This window comes from Eutrigla gurnardus, assembly GCF_963514095.1.
Source record: "Eutrigla gurnardus genome assembly, chromosome: 18".
NCBI classification, from domain to species: domain Eukaryota; kingdom Metazoa; phylum Chordata; class Actinopteri; order Perciformes; family Triglidae; genus Eutrigla; species Eutrigla gurnardus.
Genome location: NC_139929.1, coordinates 12,145,845 through 12,162,517, shown reverse-complemented (window position 1 = coordinate 12,162,517; position 16,673 = coordinate 12,145,845). Strand labels below are relative to the sequence as shown.

General features: G+C 43.5%; 2 protein-coding genes across 4 annotated transcripts in view; both read left to right on the top strand.

Annotated features, from left to right (window-relative positions):
- Positions 1–221: 221 nt before the first annotated feature.
- Positions 222–7,897, top strand: plcxd2 (phosphatidylinositol-specific phospholipase C, X domain containing 2). Its single transcript, XM_084033523.1, has 8 exons — positions 222–748; positions 867–1,003; positions 1,199–1,318; positions 1,515–1,568; positions 1,651–1,806; positions 2,671–2,781; positions 3,008–3,138; positions 4,851–7,897. Exons 1-8 carry the CDS (start codon positions 646–648, stop codon positions 5,008–5,010), a joined length of 972 nt encoding a protein of 323 aa, XP_083889649.1. The 5' UTR covers positions 222–645; the 3' UTR covers positions 5,011–7,897.
- Positions 7,898–9,319: 1,422 nt separating this feature from the next.
- phldb2b (pleckstrin homology-like domain, family B, member 2b) overlaps positions 9,320–16,673 on the top strand; it is a 43,002-nt gene continuing 35,648 nt past the window's right edge. For 2 of the 3 annotated variants that reach the window (XM_084034219.1, XM_084034220.1), the window contains exon 1: positions 9,321–9,676. In XM_084034219.1, the coding sequence (XP_083890345.1) occupies positions 9,644–9,676 (33 nt within the window). In that variant the 5' untranslated portion in view covers positions 9,321–9,643. Of the gene's footprint in view, positions 9,677–16,673 lie in introns of all 3 variants that reach the window. The other variant, XM_084034218.1, reaches the window with a different exon arrangement.

The following is a 16,673-nucleotide window of genomic DNA, read 5'->3' as shown; positions in this document are numbered from 1 at the left end:
TGTCGGGCTGTGTTTTTTCCTTTCATGTCTGCTGGTGCGGTGCATTTAAATAGTTTAAAAAATGTTAATTAGCTATTTAAATTGGCCTATGTTTCTGTGTAGACCAACAGTCTAATAATAATGCTAAACCAGACCTATATGCCATTTCCTACTCGACCATTTAAAGTATGCATACTGAATACATGATAGACTAGAATGAAGCAAAGCATCCACACCCGACATAGAAGCAACAACGTTAGCCTGTGTGGGGGCCTACGTTTGCGTGTTTGCGTGTCCAGAGGGTGGTCTTCACGCACTCGCATGCACACAACTGACAGGTAAAGCCAAGCAGCAGGAGAAGGGGGGGATAACAAGTGCAATGTTGCTGTAAGAGGATTATCAAGGTCGTTAGCCACCCGCCGCTCTGTCTTGTCAACGGATGCCTTGGTTCGCCGGTTGGAAAACGGTCCTGCTGGATTCTGGGGCGAGTCGGAGGACGTTATTGAAACCGGGCCCATGTGTAGCATACATTAACCGTGACATTGCAAGATGAAGCGCGGTAGTTTTGACGTGTTGGGAGCGCGCGGAAATCCGCTACCGGGATTGCATGTGCGCCGGAAAGCGGTTTCCCGATAGGGGGGGTTTTGTTGACGGGCTGTTTCTGACATGAGGACGCGACCCGCGGGGATCGGCAATGTCAACGCCGACTGGATGGGTTCTCTCCCCTCCGAGCTCAGCGCCATGCCCCTCAAACACCTCGCTGTGCCAGGTGAGCCTGTCTGTCTGCGTAAAGGTGGTCGGTGTATTTTTGGAAGGATAACAACGAAGCTGCACCTGTGATTTATTTTTTTATTTTCTCATCATCATCATCATCTCCTCTCTTCCAGGGTCCCATGATTCCTTCACCTATTGGGTGGATGAGCGCGCCCCCGTGGGACCAGACCAGAAGGTATTCGTGAAGTACCTCGCCACCATGTTCAGCGTCTTGGCCAAGAAAGTCATGGTGAAGTGGTCCATGACCCAGGTACTGAGTTCAGATCAGGGACACGCACACACACGCCCAACCATCTCTGGAGCCAAGCAGCTTGCAGATGGCATCTAAACATATCTATTTCGGGCAGATTTAGAAAAGTCTGTGCATTTTTACAGCGTAACAGATGTTTGGGTTTTGCAACCAGTGGTTATCTATAATGTAATTTGCGATGTTTTGTGTTCCTAGAATCTGACATTCAAAGAGCAGCTGGAGGCAGGAATTCGCTATTTTGATCTCCGGGTCTCCTCCAAACCAGGCGAGCCTGGGAACGAGATCTACTTCATCCACGGCCTGTTTGGCCACAAGGTGAGCAGAGGAGTTCTTACATTAAAATGTTTCATCATTAGGTCCCAGCCTTATCATTGTGATTAATTATGTTTTATTTCATCTGTAACAGTCCAGTATCTTGTCAGTGGTTCGCTCCAAGTAGTTTCTCACCAATAGACCTCAAGGTTTGATGCAGCGAATGACCTCCGACCTTTCCCTCTGTTCTCCCCCACAGGTGAGCGACGGCTTGTTAGAAATCAACTCTTTCTTAAGCAGACACAGGAAGGAGGTGAGAAGCACTCTTAATAATAAAACACAATTTCAAGAAAAGCACACAAGCGGCCCACTAACTCGATTTTGATCGTTTTTAGGTCGTGTTCCTCGACTTCAACCACCACTATGCCATGGGCGCGGAGCATCACGTGTACCTCATCAGCATGCTCCAGGAAGTGTTTGGCAGTAAGCTTTGTAACAACTGTGCAGTGGAGAGCATCACCCTGGACCGCCTCTGGCAGAAGAAACACCAGGTGAGACCCGGATGCCTCCATGAAAGTGCACGTACAACATTTCACAACAAATGTTCTCCACTTACAACCGGAATCTTTCAGAGGATTAACTCCAGTGATCTCAGACCGTTTAAAGCTCACATACACGTACGAGTAAAAGCGGCGTGGAGATGTGTGTTTGTTGGCCGGCCCACCTAACCTCTGTGGTCGGGTAATCCCTTGCCGACTTTCCTGGACAGGTATTAGTGGTGAGCATCATCCCATTAACACTTGTTCCATTTTTACTTCCTCTACATTTCTTCCTTAATTTCCTCGTCTCACCCACATCGTCTTCTTCTTTCTTCATTCTCTTCTTTTTATTTATTAATATGTGGATGCGCAAAGTTCCACATGCACACGTGTGTGTGCGTGTGTTTGTTTGTGCTTCCTCTCTTTTTTTTGACACAATTATTTCTATGTCTGCATGGTTCTATGTGCATGTCTGTGTCTCATTGTCATTCTATTAGTTTGACTCCTGCTCCTATGCCCCTAATCTGTGACTGGCTTAGTTGGCGAAGGAGAAGGAGAGAGAGAGAGTGTGTGTGTGCTGAGCAGACAGAGGAGAGACAGTAGAGGAGGACGGATTTACACAATTACCAGCTTAGACTCTTATCTCATTGTTTCACTGCTAAATCCCTTTGGTAAAGAGTAAAATAGTCACACCGACATTCAGCAATCGATATAATGTGTCCTGCTGAAAAGTCAGTGTTTCCAATAAGTGTGTAGATATTACTGTAAGTATGGAGAATTATACTTAACAGGTTTTGGGGTTGAGGCTGTTAATATGAGGTATGTAATCTATTTTTATAAACTTATCTACTTACTGTCTTATCTTTTTCTCCTCAGGTGATTGTGTTCTACCATCATCCCACAGCTCAGGGCATTCCTGTCATGTGGCCTGGGAACAAGATCCCCGCTCCCTGGGCGAACACCACCCAACCCAACAAGCTCACACAGGTCAGACAACAACACAGGCTGGAAAAACCGCTCACGGAAAATAAATATAGCTATCTGTGATTCGCTATTTCCACACGACGGAGGATTTAAACTAAAACAATCCGCAATTTAGACGTTAATTCCGATGTGTCATGCCCCCACTACCCACTTGTCTCTCATCAAGGGGTGATGGAGATTACGTCTGTTGTGTTTGACACTGTTTCCTGTTTGATGTTCTCCTGTCTAGTTCCTGGAAACGACCCTGAAGGAAAGAGCGGAGCAGGGCTGCTTCCACGTGTCTCAGGCCATCCTCACACCCAGGGTCAACACCGTGGCCAAGGGGCTGGTCTGGGGGCTCCGCAGCTACCTGGTGGAGAGGTCAGTCACTACGTTCGGGTGTCATATGGGGGTGGTGGCTGAGGGATTGTGGCTGTGGGCATTTATTAATATGGCAACTGCTATGGTGGTTTTAAACATTCGTTTTACTTATGACTTACTTTGAAACGTGCTTAGGACTGATATGGTTTAGATGGAGGAATCCAGCCCAAGTGTGTGACCATGTATGTGCCCATGCATCTTTAAACCCTGTCCTCTTCTCTCATGCTCAACTCTATTTAATTACTTTAGTCTGTGGCCAGTAGGGGGCAGTACAGTAAGTGCTACTAATGCTGCAACAAAGAGGATTGTCATCTTTGCAAATGCCCTTGAAAAAGGACATTTCAACAAGAGCAAACTAAATGGAGAAACATCACAGTAATAACCAGATCATTGTAAAAAAAAAAAAAAAAACATTTTAGTGAATCACACTCCAACCACTGTGTCATCACATTTCTTTTTAGCAACATTGGCATTTCATGATTTATTCTTGAAATGCATAAAAGTGTATATATATTTTTTTAAATTCTTATCATTAATGATTAAATGAAATAAATAACCTTGGCCATCTGCCTCTGGCTGCAGATGTGTGTTGCTGTGTGTTCACATCACGCTGCACCATCCAGACAAGAGCATGATTTCCTGAAGGAAGCTAATTACAGTTGTACAGCTATCGGTGCTAATGCTTCCCTGTGATTGGTGCAGCTGTTTCCCAGCTACAAGACCAGTGATGTGACTGGCTGAGAAGTCATTACTTCTGATGAAGGCCTTTGTGTAGTAGCAAAACCAACATGGGTGTTTGATCCTATTTTATAACAGATTGACTACCTCTATAAAAAGTCTGTCTAAGCATGCATCTTCAAGTTTGACTTCTCAGTTACAATATTCTGTCACTTCACTGCTTTATTTTACTAAGGATTAGCTATAATCCTCTTTATCCATTCCCAAACTATGGAGGATCAAACAGAAGCCCATTTCGTCTCTCAGATAAGAGATCTTATTCCCGAAGCAAGGACTAAATGATCCGCACAAACTTTAGCAGTCATCCAGGTCGTCCAGGCAAAGCTTTAAGTGGAAATGACAGCGGAAATCCTGACTTAGAGTACATACCCACCGTACCCTTGAAGGAGAGCGAAACGGCTACTGATGTTGGGGTATAAAACTCCTGAACGGTCTCTCCGGCGAGACAGGAGGTGGCCTAATTTTGCACTTCCGAGGAAATGTGATTGTTTATCGCCGCTGGATAAACACGGGGACTTCCTGGTTTTGTTCTGCTGTCGGCTCAGACGTGGTGGAGAATTTAAGGGTGTTGGAAGTACAGAGTCATGGCATGTGTTTGTGTGTGTGTGTGGGCGCCTCTCTGCCCAGATTTAAAACAGAAAGTGTTTGAATGCAAAGGAATGACTGTGAGACAATAGTGGCAAAGTAGTCTCTCGCTGACAGACAGACACAAACATCACCCCCTTTAACCTTTTTTTTTCTCCATCTGGTGTATTTTCTCCCACATTCTAAAACTGTATCTTAAAAAACTTATCTGCAGCCTTTATAATATTTGAGACACTCAACAATGAACAACTGATTATATTATAGCCATGATATAAACCTTTCAGAGACAGAAACTTTAAATTTAACTTTCAAGCAGCAGCATTTTCAGTGTAAGGAAAAACGTCTGTAATCGTTCTTCTAATACACACTTTCTTCCTTGGTGGCTCTAGAAACCTGCCGGCCATCATGTCCTGGGTCGAGGCACAGAAGCCGGGGGCGGACGGGGTCAACATCATCACCTCTGACTTTGTGGACCTCACTGACTTTGCCAACATTGTCATCAGACTCAACAACCTGCTGTTGTCCGAGCAGGACCGCAAACCGAGATGACGCACGTTTGCACAACAGGACAAATGAGCGCTGACCCGCGGTGTGGTGGAGGTCGGAGGGCAGATTCCTCCACCGTTGAGGGAGAACAGTTCTTACGTAATGCTGGAGGTCCCTATGAAGTTAGTCTGCATAACAATGTTATATTGCTTTCATAAGGACTCTTTTTTATGATCAGCTAGCAAATAGGTATTTCGTTAGCTGACAATGTTTCACTGCCTTTCTCAAGGACACTTCAAGGTACACAGGGATAATATGTGAAACAGCGACCCTCTAGACCCTTTTTCATCACAGTTTCGGGTTCTGATGACTTTCTCGCCTCCAATATCATCAAAAGAAGGAAAGAAGCTGTGAGGTCACAGTGAGGATGTTTACATTCCCTTTTGGGGAAAACTGGGAACATACCATGATGTTACTATCTAAAGACATGGCAGCTCAGATAAGCATGGAGAAACCTGTGACCTGGACGGTGATCATATGACTCAGGGATTTCTCTTACACCGTTACATCTCAAATATCAAAATTGTTGTGATATTTGAGCTGATTTAATGTTTTGATCACATCACAGATTTGTTTTAATGATGGTGCAAGCCGGGATCATGTATTGTATGATTATTTTACTTTTTGAAACACTGTTTGCATAGGACTATCAGAACGTAATGAAAATCGGTACAAGTATGTTATTTACACATTACTGATGCATCCTGCATTATGTCCGAGGACTGCGAAAGCAAATCTCTCGACGTGATGCCAGTGGAATTTGTTTACATTGCTGCCAATAATGAAAATGACAGGCTGCAGTATTTTTGTTTCTATGCTAAGCCACGCCACGCGTGGTGGAAAAAGGAGCCCGCTGTGCCAACACTGTCTCGTTACATATCGTTGGGCTGTAAAGTTGAACTAGAGATGCAAACAGTGGCACCGTTAAAGGAGAAGCCAAACTATGTATGGAACGTGTGTCACGCAGCTTCACGTGTATGTTTATAGTCATTTTTGCTGCATATTATTTTCACTTCCGTTCTTTAACTAGAGATGCGGAAATAGAAACAATTTCCTGGGACGATAAAAGTAATGAATGTGTGAATGCACAGAAGAGCATTTACAGTATAGAGTATATGAGCATGTCCAGCATGTCTAGTCTGTGGCAGGCTCCATAAAGCAGACCTTACATACATGTAGATATAGCAGGGGGGGAAATGGCCAACGTATTGTAGTCAGAAATGTGTGTGATTGTGTGTGTGTGTGTGTGTGTGTGTGTGTGTGTGTGTGTGTGTGTGTGTGTGTGTGTGTGTGTGTGTGTGTGTGTGTGTGTGTGTGTGTGTGTGTGTGTGTGTGTGTGTGTGTGTGTGTGTGTGTGTGTGTGTGCTTTGTGGGCCCAGTGATTACTATGCATGACATGGACAGTACGGCACTGACAGGAGCCATGCATTCCTGTGGTCAGAGTAGGGAATGAGAGGAGGAGAGGGAGGCTGCGGAAGAAGATTTAAAAAGCAGAGGCAGTGGGAGAGCAGAGAAAGTTCAGCTGGAATCACAGAAGGAAAGAAATGGAGTCTGCAGAGACAGAGAGAGATCTGAACAGCTGTTATTCTGTTTCCTTCAACAGCAGCATCATCTAACAGGGAAGTAAAATGGCTTTGTTTTCACATCAACTCGACCCTTCTTCTTCTTTTTTTTTTTTCACTCCCTGACTCAACTTGTGTGAAATTGCCTGTGCTGTCCAGGCCACATTGTTGACATGGTTTGTGGTCACCAAGCATTGCGATGCTCACACACCCCAACACACACACACACACACAGTCACAAGCACAGGCACTTTAATTGTGGAGTAATTACACATACCACGGCAGGCAAGTGGGAGAACGGAGAGAGGCAGCTCCGACTGATGGAGAGCATTCCTCTGTTGTTTGGATTGGTCCTCTCTCTCTCACACACACACACACACACACACACGGTCAGTTATGAGGTCCCACTCGTGCATGGTGCGAATTTGTTAAATGAAGATGTGAAGCTATTCTCAGAGAGCCATTTATGTCATCCTAAAAAAAAAAGTGATTAAACTGCAAATACACTGGTGAGTAAACGGAGTTTCAGTTAATTTAACCACTGTCATATCCCTGGTGTTAAGTGATGTCAGTGACCCGAGTGTGTCCATTACACACAGACGTGTTAGTGTTCCCTTTTAGACCCCGATGACACAGTAATGAAGCAGCTGTGAAAACAGACGACGCGGTATCTCATGACTAACCTGCCTCAGACAGAAGGTGGGGTGAGTTAAAAGAAAGAGAACGACTTGACAAAACGTGTCGAGGTGCAGCAGCAGACGACGAGATGAAAGAGCACCTCGCTCGCCCCTCAGGCCACAAACGGTGTCGGTGTCGCGCAATTATCTGTCATTAAGAACCGATTTAAAAAGCTTGTGGGTTAAATCGTTTTTTTAACCCACACAAATCCTCAAAGCTCTGCCTCAGTTATGAGACCAGGTGTTTTCATGGAAGAATGTAGTGTGTCTAAATGAGACTGTGCCTCCCACCTGAACTCCGGTTGGAGTCCCTCTCCAAACAGCTCCAGAGTTCCTGCTCAGCCTCCTGGGGGTCACATGGGAGTTGCGGAATTCACTCGGGAATGCTGTCAAACAGTCCGGTTGCCCTCTCAAACCCACGGCCTCTGATGTCACTGGGGTAGTTTAGCGGCTCTCATGCTAGCAAAGTGACCGCGGCGGCACAATAGCTTCTGGAAACACTTGACAAGAAAGAAAGTTAAAAGGAACTGCAAGACCATTTCACGGAGCATTACCCAGATAGTATTTAGCTGTTCCTCTGCATGTGTTATTGTTAACCCAAGATCTAAAATGACCAAAAGGCCCACATGACATGTCCCCATATGGAAGCAAATGTCTGATGTTGGTTGCATTCGGTTGATAGCAATGACGAAAGTGAATGGAAGTCCAATAAACTCATTGCACTGTGGGTTCGGCCAATAGTGCGTCAGCTCCTTTGTTCTTCTCCTTTATCCGTGTGATAACGGAGAGATTTTGGTTTGTGAACTTTATGCAGTCCATTGTGTTGGTTCATTCCCTTTATTGACTCTCTCTTGGCCAGTAGATCTCCACACATACCAGGTGTCAGAGAGCCGAGGAGCCGTGGAGAAAGTGGAGCTATCTTCCTGTTTATCCAGAAAGGGATCCATGCAGTGCCTGAGAGATAAGATAATCCTGCTGCCATGGATGTGTGTGTGTGTGTGTACATGTAGGCAAAACCTTCCTTGGCCTCAGTCCTGACCAGAGGACCACTTTCAAGACGACATCTATCATTTTCCCAGCCATAAGAGCACACCATGCATCACGCTTCAGTTGCGGTTCGTGTGCACAGCCTAAACAAAACTCTACATGACTTAAGGTCGTATTATAGTTGTGCGTGATGCATGTTGTTGTTTTATGTAACGTCTTTTATGAAGTGTGGAGAATGCACCAAACCTCTGCCAAATTAAAATGACCTACCTCTGATAGAGAACTGCTGGCATGTTCTGCACGGTGTCTTCAGATGCATGACCGTACACGTAGAGATTTTACAGATGGTGCACACATGACTTATGCGGAGATCAGCCTGCCGCCGCTTAGATACCCACAGTTCCACATGTCTAATAGCACCAAAGACAGGATGTTTTATAAGGGTAATTGAGACACTAATTACTAGTTACATGTTTTTCATTTTTTCTTTTTGTGTGTTGGTTGTTGTATTTTCCAGCCTCACAAGTTCATACAAATAGGCTTTCTAATAGGTCTATCTCATGTCATCTGAATAGGGTTTTTTTTTCTCACAAAGGAAGGCAAGTGCATAAACCTTCATCGTTCAACTGAATCCAACTGCCTCCTTCATTATATGAGTTATGCCAGTTTGTTTGTGCACCAGTCTGTCTCCATAGACTGCATGAATCCACGCCGTCACTGTAAGGACTGCATTGTGTCAGGAGAACAGAGAGTAGACTGCATTCCTGTTGTAATATCATTAGCTAAACATGCTTCTTATCGTGGGTTTTTTTTTTATCATTGCTGCCAAGTCTGAAAGAATGCTCTATACCTCTCTCTCTCTCTCTCTCTCTCTCTCTCTCTCTCTCTCTCTCTCTCTCTCTCTCACTCACTTCCTCCTTGTTTTTCTCCTTTTATCCCTCCGTCCTCTTCTGTCCCTTGTCTTTGACTTCTCTCTTTGAGCCGGTGAGAATGAGAGGTCAAGTCTAGGTGGTCTGTTAACACCTGCACATTATGCTCTGTGTGGGTGAGTGTGTTTTGGAGAGAGAGAGAGAGAGAGAGAGAGAGAGCGGGCGAGAGAGAGAGAGAGAGACTCCCTCCCCTTGTTGTCTCTCCAGCTCCACTTCCAGCTGTTGCTGCATTCCTCCACACGTCGCAATTGGCTGAGGCCGCCGGCTTTTGTACATTTATGTACGTTTAGACTGTGTGTGTGTGTGTGTGAATGTGTGTGTGTGACAGAAGTGCGCTATCTCCTACACATCCACAGGTTGCTCATGCTGCACAGGGAATGTATTCGCTGTCGAGGAAGAGACTGCGATCACAGTGAGGGCAGAAGTGACAGAATATCTCTGGGATCTTGGAGCATTTGCTTTCTGCGTCCTTTTGTGCACGATGACAGAAGTGGCCAGTCCTGCCTCACTAATGGTAAGCACATTTTTATATGGAACAATTGCAGAAATCCCATTTCTTTTTATGGTCCAATTTTTAAGTTATTTAAAGTGTTGTTGTTGTTTCAGCAGCCACTGGTGTTTAATCCACAACTCAGGGAGTTCTTTACACTGTTGTTAATTAAGTGAGCTGTGCAAATATCAGCTAAATCTTATCCGGCTTTAATACAGATTTTGTTCTCGGCAAATAAAAGACAGCGATCGTTTTGTTTGTTTCTGGGCTACTGATTAAGTTGGCCAGTTCAGAAATATGTGCCCATAAGTGATCCCATTCAGGATAAACACACAGAATAAAGACAAATTAAGACACACTTAGAAAAAATAAGTTAGTTTCGCCTGCCTTTTTTAATTTGGAACAAACCCACAAATTTAAGTAAATACAACACATATACTTAAGTAGATATGAAATAAACATCACTTAAAGGGACAGTTCACCCCAAAATCCAAACTCCATATCCTTACCTTGATGTTCATCGATCTAGATCATTTTGGAGTGAGTTGCCTTTTTGACAATATCACCCTACTCTCCAATATAATGAGACTGCATGGCACTCAGAAGCAGATTTATATATTTTTTTTCTTTCAACCGTCGTTACACCATGAAACTACATGAATTATCTTGAGTAAACCGGTCGTGATGTCTTGAATGAGACATTGCTGTTTTCAAATGTGTTTTTGTGGCTTTGAGAACCACAACCTGAGTGCCATTCATTATATACAAGAGAAGGCAGACATCTCTATACCTCCGATATCTCCAAAACTAGATAACTCACAATAAAACAATCTAGACTGATAAATAGCACTACGGGTAAGAGGAAAGAACTGTCCCTTTAAGACTAATAGTTGTATTTGGGATTTCTTTAAGTAAGATCAACAAGGCTGATGTCCTCGACGTTCATATGGAAATATTATAGATGTTTATATTATGAGGCCTTTAAGAGTGATTGACTGAGTTTTGAAGGTAGGATATTGTTTGTGTAATAAGAGCAAACCCCAAACCGAAGGAATACCTTAGTGGATCAGTCCATGACACGAGCTAACATGAGGTCATTGAAGCACTGCGTGTTGCTTCCCCTCCGGTGCAGCCAATCACGTGGAAGTCGACCAAGGTATTGAAGAGACCAGACCACGTGGCAATATTCAGAAATGTTAGTACCTCGATCACCCCTGGCAGAATCTTAAATATGGACTAAGAGTGTGCATGTCTCTGGTATGCGAGCGTAAAAGGAATGGTATTACATTGGGCCCTGCGTATCTAAATTGATCTGACAGTGCATTACCTTTGACTTCCCAGTGAGGAAATGATATACGATGTTAGACTCATGTGGAGTCGGTCTTGTCAGTTATGTGGAAACAAGTTGTGTGCTGCATATTATGGCTGCAGAGTGTAATTCTTAGGTTGCGGAGTTGTGTTTGCTGGGTTCGACCACAGCGGTTTACCCAGATAGCAACACGTCATGTGTAGTGACAGATGAACATTTAGAATGGTAAGCTGTATGTTAAGATAATTAGAGCTGTCAGGTTGGCTCTGGTCATGATGCAGAAACCAAGAGGATACAACTGTTCTTGTACATACCTATGCTGTTATCAGATACTAGTGTACCAGACCGAAAACGAAAGGATATAGGATTATAGGATTATATAATATATATATTTCCACTGTCCGTTTGACAGGTATATGCTTGGATTGACGTCAGTGCAGTATAGGATTTGTTTGGAGGATTTGAGGAGATTTTTTTTGGTCCACCAGTAATCTATTTCCCTTAATCTCTGGATTCGTATATCCCTATTTTTATTTTATATTGTTTCCTCGACACACTGTTTATCTAAAAGTCCATCGTTCTGACCTTCCTCTTTTCTTCTTCCTCAGCAGTCACAGTTGATTTCAGCATGTGAGCTATGCTAATGTGGATTATATGTCCTTCTACCTTCCTCATCTCTCTGTCATATCCGGCCCCTCAGAAACCCAAACATCAGTTGATCCCCTCCATATGGCAGTAAAGGTAATCAGGGCTTTTCCAAAGAAACACACACCCTCGATAGAAATCCAAGTTAGATTTCCTCCAACTTTGAGTCAGCTGCAATAACAATGGACTTTCTTTCCTGTGAGGATCTTGCATTTGGTTAAATGATAGAAGAAGGGAAAAAAACACTCATAGGAGTGTGAGAGAGTTGGAGTTGGAGAACAATGCAGCTGGATGTGTGTTGTGTTTTATCAGGGGCTCAAGGTTAAGTTGGGTTAATCAGCTTGGAGGGTTTTTACAAGAGCACACACACACACACAACACAACACAATCAAAGACACGTGTTGGAGGACATTTAAGGGTTTCTTATATGGACAAGTGGCAGAGAAAAGCAGCATTTTAAGTCCAAAAGGAAAGCATACACTCATGTGTGTGAGAAGGGAGGAGGATAACCCTATTTAGCCCTATGAGTTGCTCTATGAGAGGGACACAGAGAGAGGGACTCCATATTAAACAGCATCTGTGATACAATGCTGGCTTTGTCAGGTGGGAGGAGGAGAGGGTAACGCTGGAATGTAAGGGGAGGGGATGTGCGTAAGAGACAGAGGGATGGAGAGTGATGAAGGCAGAGAGAGGAGTGAAACAAGCATTAAGACAGCATTTAAAGCTTAAATGGCAAATGAATTGCATCAAGAGCACGGGACACAGATGAGAAGACAATTTAAACAAATAAGGTAATATCCAAAAATAAGAGACTGAGAGCCCATGAGAAGAACAAATATGTTTAGTGATTAAAGGAGCTGACATGCACAATCACACCATGTGACACTCAAACATGCACATAAACACTATACAATATATATTAAGCACATAAACTTAATTATACTACTACTACATACTCTACACCACATTATTACTGTATCATAGACACTTGTTTCCAAAAGCAGCATTTTGGAAACGATTGGTTAACACCTATTGAGTCGTTTTGTTGGGTTCTCTCCGGGTTCTCCGGCTTCCTCCCACAGTCCAAAGACATGCAGGATGGGGATAGGTTCATTAATGACTCTAAATTGCCCAAATTGTCTCTACATGTCAGCCCTGTGATAGACTGGCGTCCTGTCCAGGGTGTACCCCGCCTCCGCCCAATGACAGCTGGGATCGGCTCCGACCAATGAGTAAAGCTGTGCACTCCTCAGTAACTGAAACTCGCGTGCTGCTCTTTGCAAAAGGGTCTTTTGAGTGTTAAACCAGCCAAATTGTATTTCTATAGCAAGTGACAGCCTAACACTCATTTTGACAGCAGTTAGATGGAGCTCCTTTAGTTGGTCAATCATCTTGTGGAGCTGCCTGCCTTGAAACTCTCTTGCCTAAGGGCGATGGAAGCCACTTCAATAAAGCAGCCATGCACTGAAGAAGCAGATGGCCGGCATCCAATACTTGCATTAAAAGTAAAAAAAGAAGACTCCTGATGATTTGTCTGTTGCAACTTCAACTCTTTTATCCTTGTTGCTATTGTTATAGATGTTGCGGCACTTATATTAACAGCTTAACTCAGCTCATATCTCCAAGATACCCCACAATTCAATATCTTTAACATTATTCCAAGCATTGCAAACGAGAGAATTTGGTATATAACATCCAGACAAACATTTCAAATGTTTTGTCTTTATTTTTTTATGAACAACTGACATATTAAAGATCATGACCTTGCACTTTTTAACAGCACACTTGCAAATTATTTAACTGTCCCAACTCATGCCATTGGGTCCAAATCCGTGTCATGTGGTTATGAGAAACAGACAGCAACAACAATGCAGAAGGTGATTGAAACAGAAAGAAAGGCAAAACAGATATGGAGGAAATAGAAACAGAGGAAGGAGAGAGGCATTAGGACCGAGAAAATAAAAAGGATGAGATAAAACAGTCAGAATGCTCGATCTGTCCTTCTGGTTTAACGAGTCCTCTTCCATAACCCCTCTTTTTTGCATCACTCCCCTTTTCTATCTCAGTCTCCAGATGTTGGGCATACTTAGCCTTTTGGGGAGACTCAGCTGTCCTGCAGATGGGATCAAAGAGAGTTTGTGTATGCGTGCACTGTTTTTGTACTTTAAAAACATTATATGTATGAAATTGTTTTGGACAGTTTTCAATTATTGAAAGGGCTAGTTCAGGAATACATCTGATTTTAGGATTCAAGGAAGTATTAACTGTGGGTCAGGGCACAGGATATTTTCATAATTCATAAAATATCAATTCATGAAATTTCCTTTGAAACCGTCCCCGGTCTTTGATTCCGTTCTAGTGAGTTTGTGATGAGAAGTTGAAGTTCATTCTTCTGGACTTGCTTTCCCTCTTCAATGATGAAACGCTGTGCACTTTAACAGTTGTCATGTGTTTAAAGTAGGGTTTGGCTAAAATGTTAGCGTGGAATTGAACTCATTCTGCATTAGCATTCTTTGCTCTCAATGGGTGCATGTCTTATCATCTTTATCAAGTAAATATGCTGCCAATGTACTGATCCAACAAAGGGAGCAACATTGGCATTCATTTGGATTCCTGTTTCTGGCCACCTGATGAATGTTCTTCCCATATTAAATCTCTTTTAGCTTTGTTTTGGTCTCCACCGACTCCTTAAAATGAGCGAAGCAGCTAAATGCTCCACTATGTTCACCAGCTCATTGCTAACCTCTGTATATGTCGGCTTTTCTGCTAAAAGAAACATAGTTATGGTAATGTTGTAGGCTCTCTAACCCAGAGGCCCTGATGGCTTTAGGTTAGTTGGAGATTGTGGTGACCCCTCAGGATGCCAGAGCTGAAATCTGAAAATCTAGAAGGGGGTTGACATACCTCACTGCTCTCCTTCAACTAGAACACAGCAAGGCCAAAGGCTTGTCTTGACCTGCCCAGACTGGAGCTCCTCACCTGGTGAAAGAAGAAAAACAAAATAGAGACAGTGAGGTAGAATCATGGAGTAAATAATATTATGACAGAAGGAGAGAGTCAAGGAGGCGGGAAAGGAAATACAGGAAGGAAGTGGGAGGAAAATATAGAAAAGGAAATGTAGGGTCATTATACTCAAAACAGTCCTTGTTGGATCTCCACATTTTTCACCTTGTCCCTGCAGCACCTTTGTCTTTGTCCATCTGATGTTGTTGCCATCATTCCCCGTGTGTTTGCTGTGTCTACACTAGTGGTGAAAAAGATCAGTGGAATGTGGGGCCTCATATCTTCATGCGATAACAGAAAGAGCTGATGCATGACTTTATTTGTGGATGGTTGTGAGTGCATAGGGGTGTGTGTGTGTGTGTGTGTGTGTGTGTGTGTGTGTGTGTGTGTGTGTGTGTGTGTGTGTGTGTGTGTGTGTGTGTGTGTGTTTCAAGGCAATACGGGTGTGAAAGCAGTGAAGGAAGTGACCTCAGAGAGGAAGTTGGCGCTGAATTGGAGGAAATGGCAGAGCTGACTTTGATTTGCTCTTCCTCTGCTGGTGATTGGAGCAAAGAAAGACAAGATAGAAAGGAGAAAGATGGGGGAAGACGTGAGGGAGGGAGAGGAGAAGCGTGAGATGGATAGTGTATATTATTTACAGGATTATTACAGGATTACATGGAAAGAGAAGAGGGAGAGAGGAAGTGAGATGACAGAAGGTGGTGAAGGAAATGAGGTTGGGGTGGTTTCCCATATGCTGTAATCATCTCTGTTTTGGCGAGACGCATTTCACTCAACCATGTGTGTTGTGTGTGTGTGTGTGTGTGTGTGTGTGTGTGTGTGTGTGTGTGTGTGTGTGTGTGTGTGTGTGTGTGTGTGTGTGTGTGTGTGTGTGTGTGTGTGTGTGTGTGTGTGCTCTCACACACAAAGACTGATTGAATTGCAGGGTAGTACATGGGTTGTCCTTGGCACCAGATCTGAGTGTATTTAATCAAACATAAACATATTTTGAGGCATTTTTGATTTTGTTTTCTTTCATCTCGCTCTGTTTTGCTTCCTCTTTATAGTTTGACATTCTCTTCGTTTTATGCCAGTCTAACCCTGCCCTGCTGTTTCAGAGTTTTCTCATGGAAACAGGCTGAACATTTTTTCTTTATCGGGTACTGCACTGTCAACTAACACAAAATGAGATTAGCTGTAACACTAAAGCCCCACTAGTGTCCTCTAGAGGCTGAAATGTATATAACACCTCACAATGTTTTGATTCTTTTGTTATTCTGGGGTTTTCTTGAAGCAGATGCTTAATAAAATGGATTTATGTCCATGAGAGCATGAATGTGACCAGTGCCTTTTTAGATTATTACATGTCTGGACATTTGAGTGCCACAGGAGGAACGCTTATGGAATGTCAATACGGGGCCATCTTCTGGGGAGCATGAATGAACTCAGTGAATTCCATCAACCTCTGTGTTATATACATATATTTTGATATAAATTGAAATGTTGACTCCATACAGTGACAGAGAAGAGGTGAGGGGGCTACCAAAATATCAGGAATCATCTTCAGGGTACCATGAATGTCTAGCACAATCTGTTGGACATATGACTGCGGCTGATGGACATCATTAGCTGTTGCTTGTTGGTTGAAACACACATACATTTAAAGGACCAAGCAGTGTGATGGCAGGCCATAACAAACAAGTTGTGGGAACCCTGTTTTCATGGAACATTTCTTCCAGTTCTTCCCACTGCAAACCAGCGTGTGTGTGTGTGTGTGTGTGTGTGTGTGTGTGTGTGTGTGTGTGTGTGTGTGTGTGTGTGGGGGGGGGTTTGCGTATTTTCCTCTAGTGGTTTTTTTCTCCCCTTGGAACACTTTCACACGGAGAGTTCCTCTCATGTGGTAGCAGCTGGGCATGCAGTGCAGAGTTGTTGCCTGTTCTGTGTGTGTGTGTGTGTGTGTGTGTGTGTGTGTGTGTGTGTGTGTGTGTGTGTGTGTGTGTGTGCATGGATGTATTTAAAGTTTAGCTCAAATGGGAATAATCATTTGTGCACTTGTGTGAGCCAACTCTTGTCCAAATTGATGGC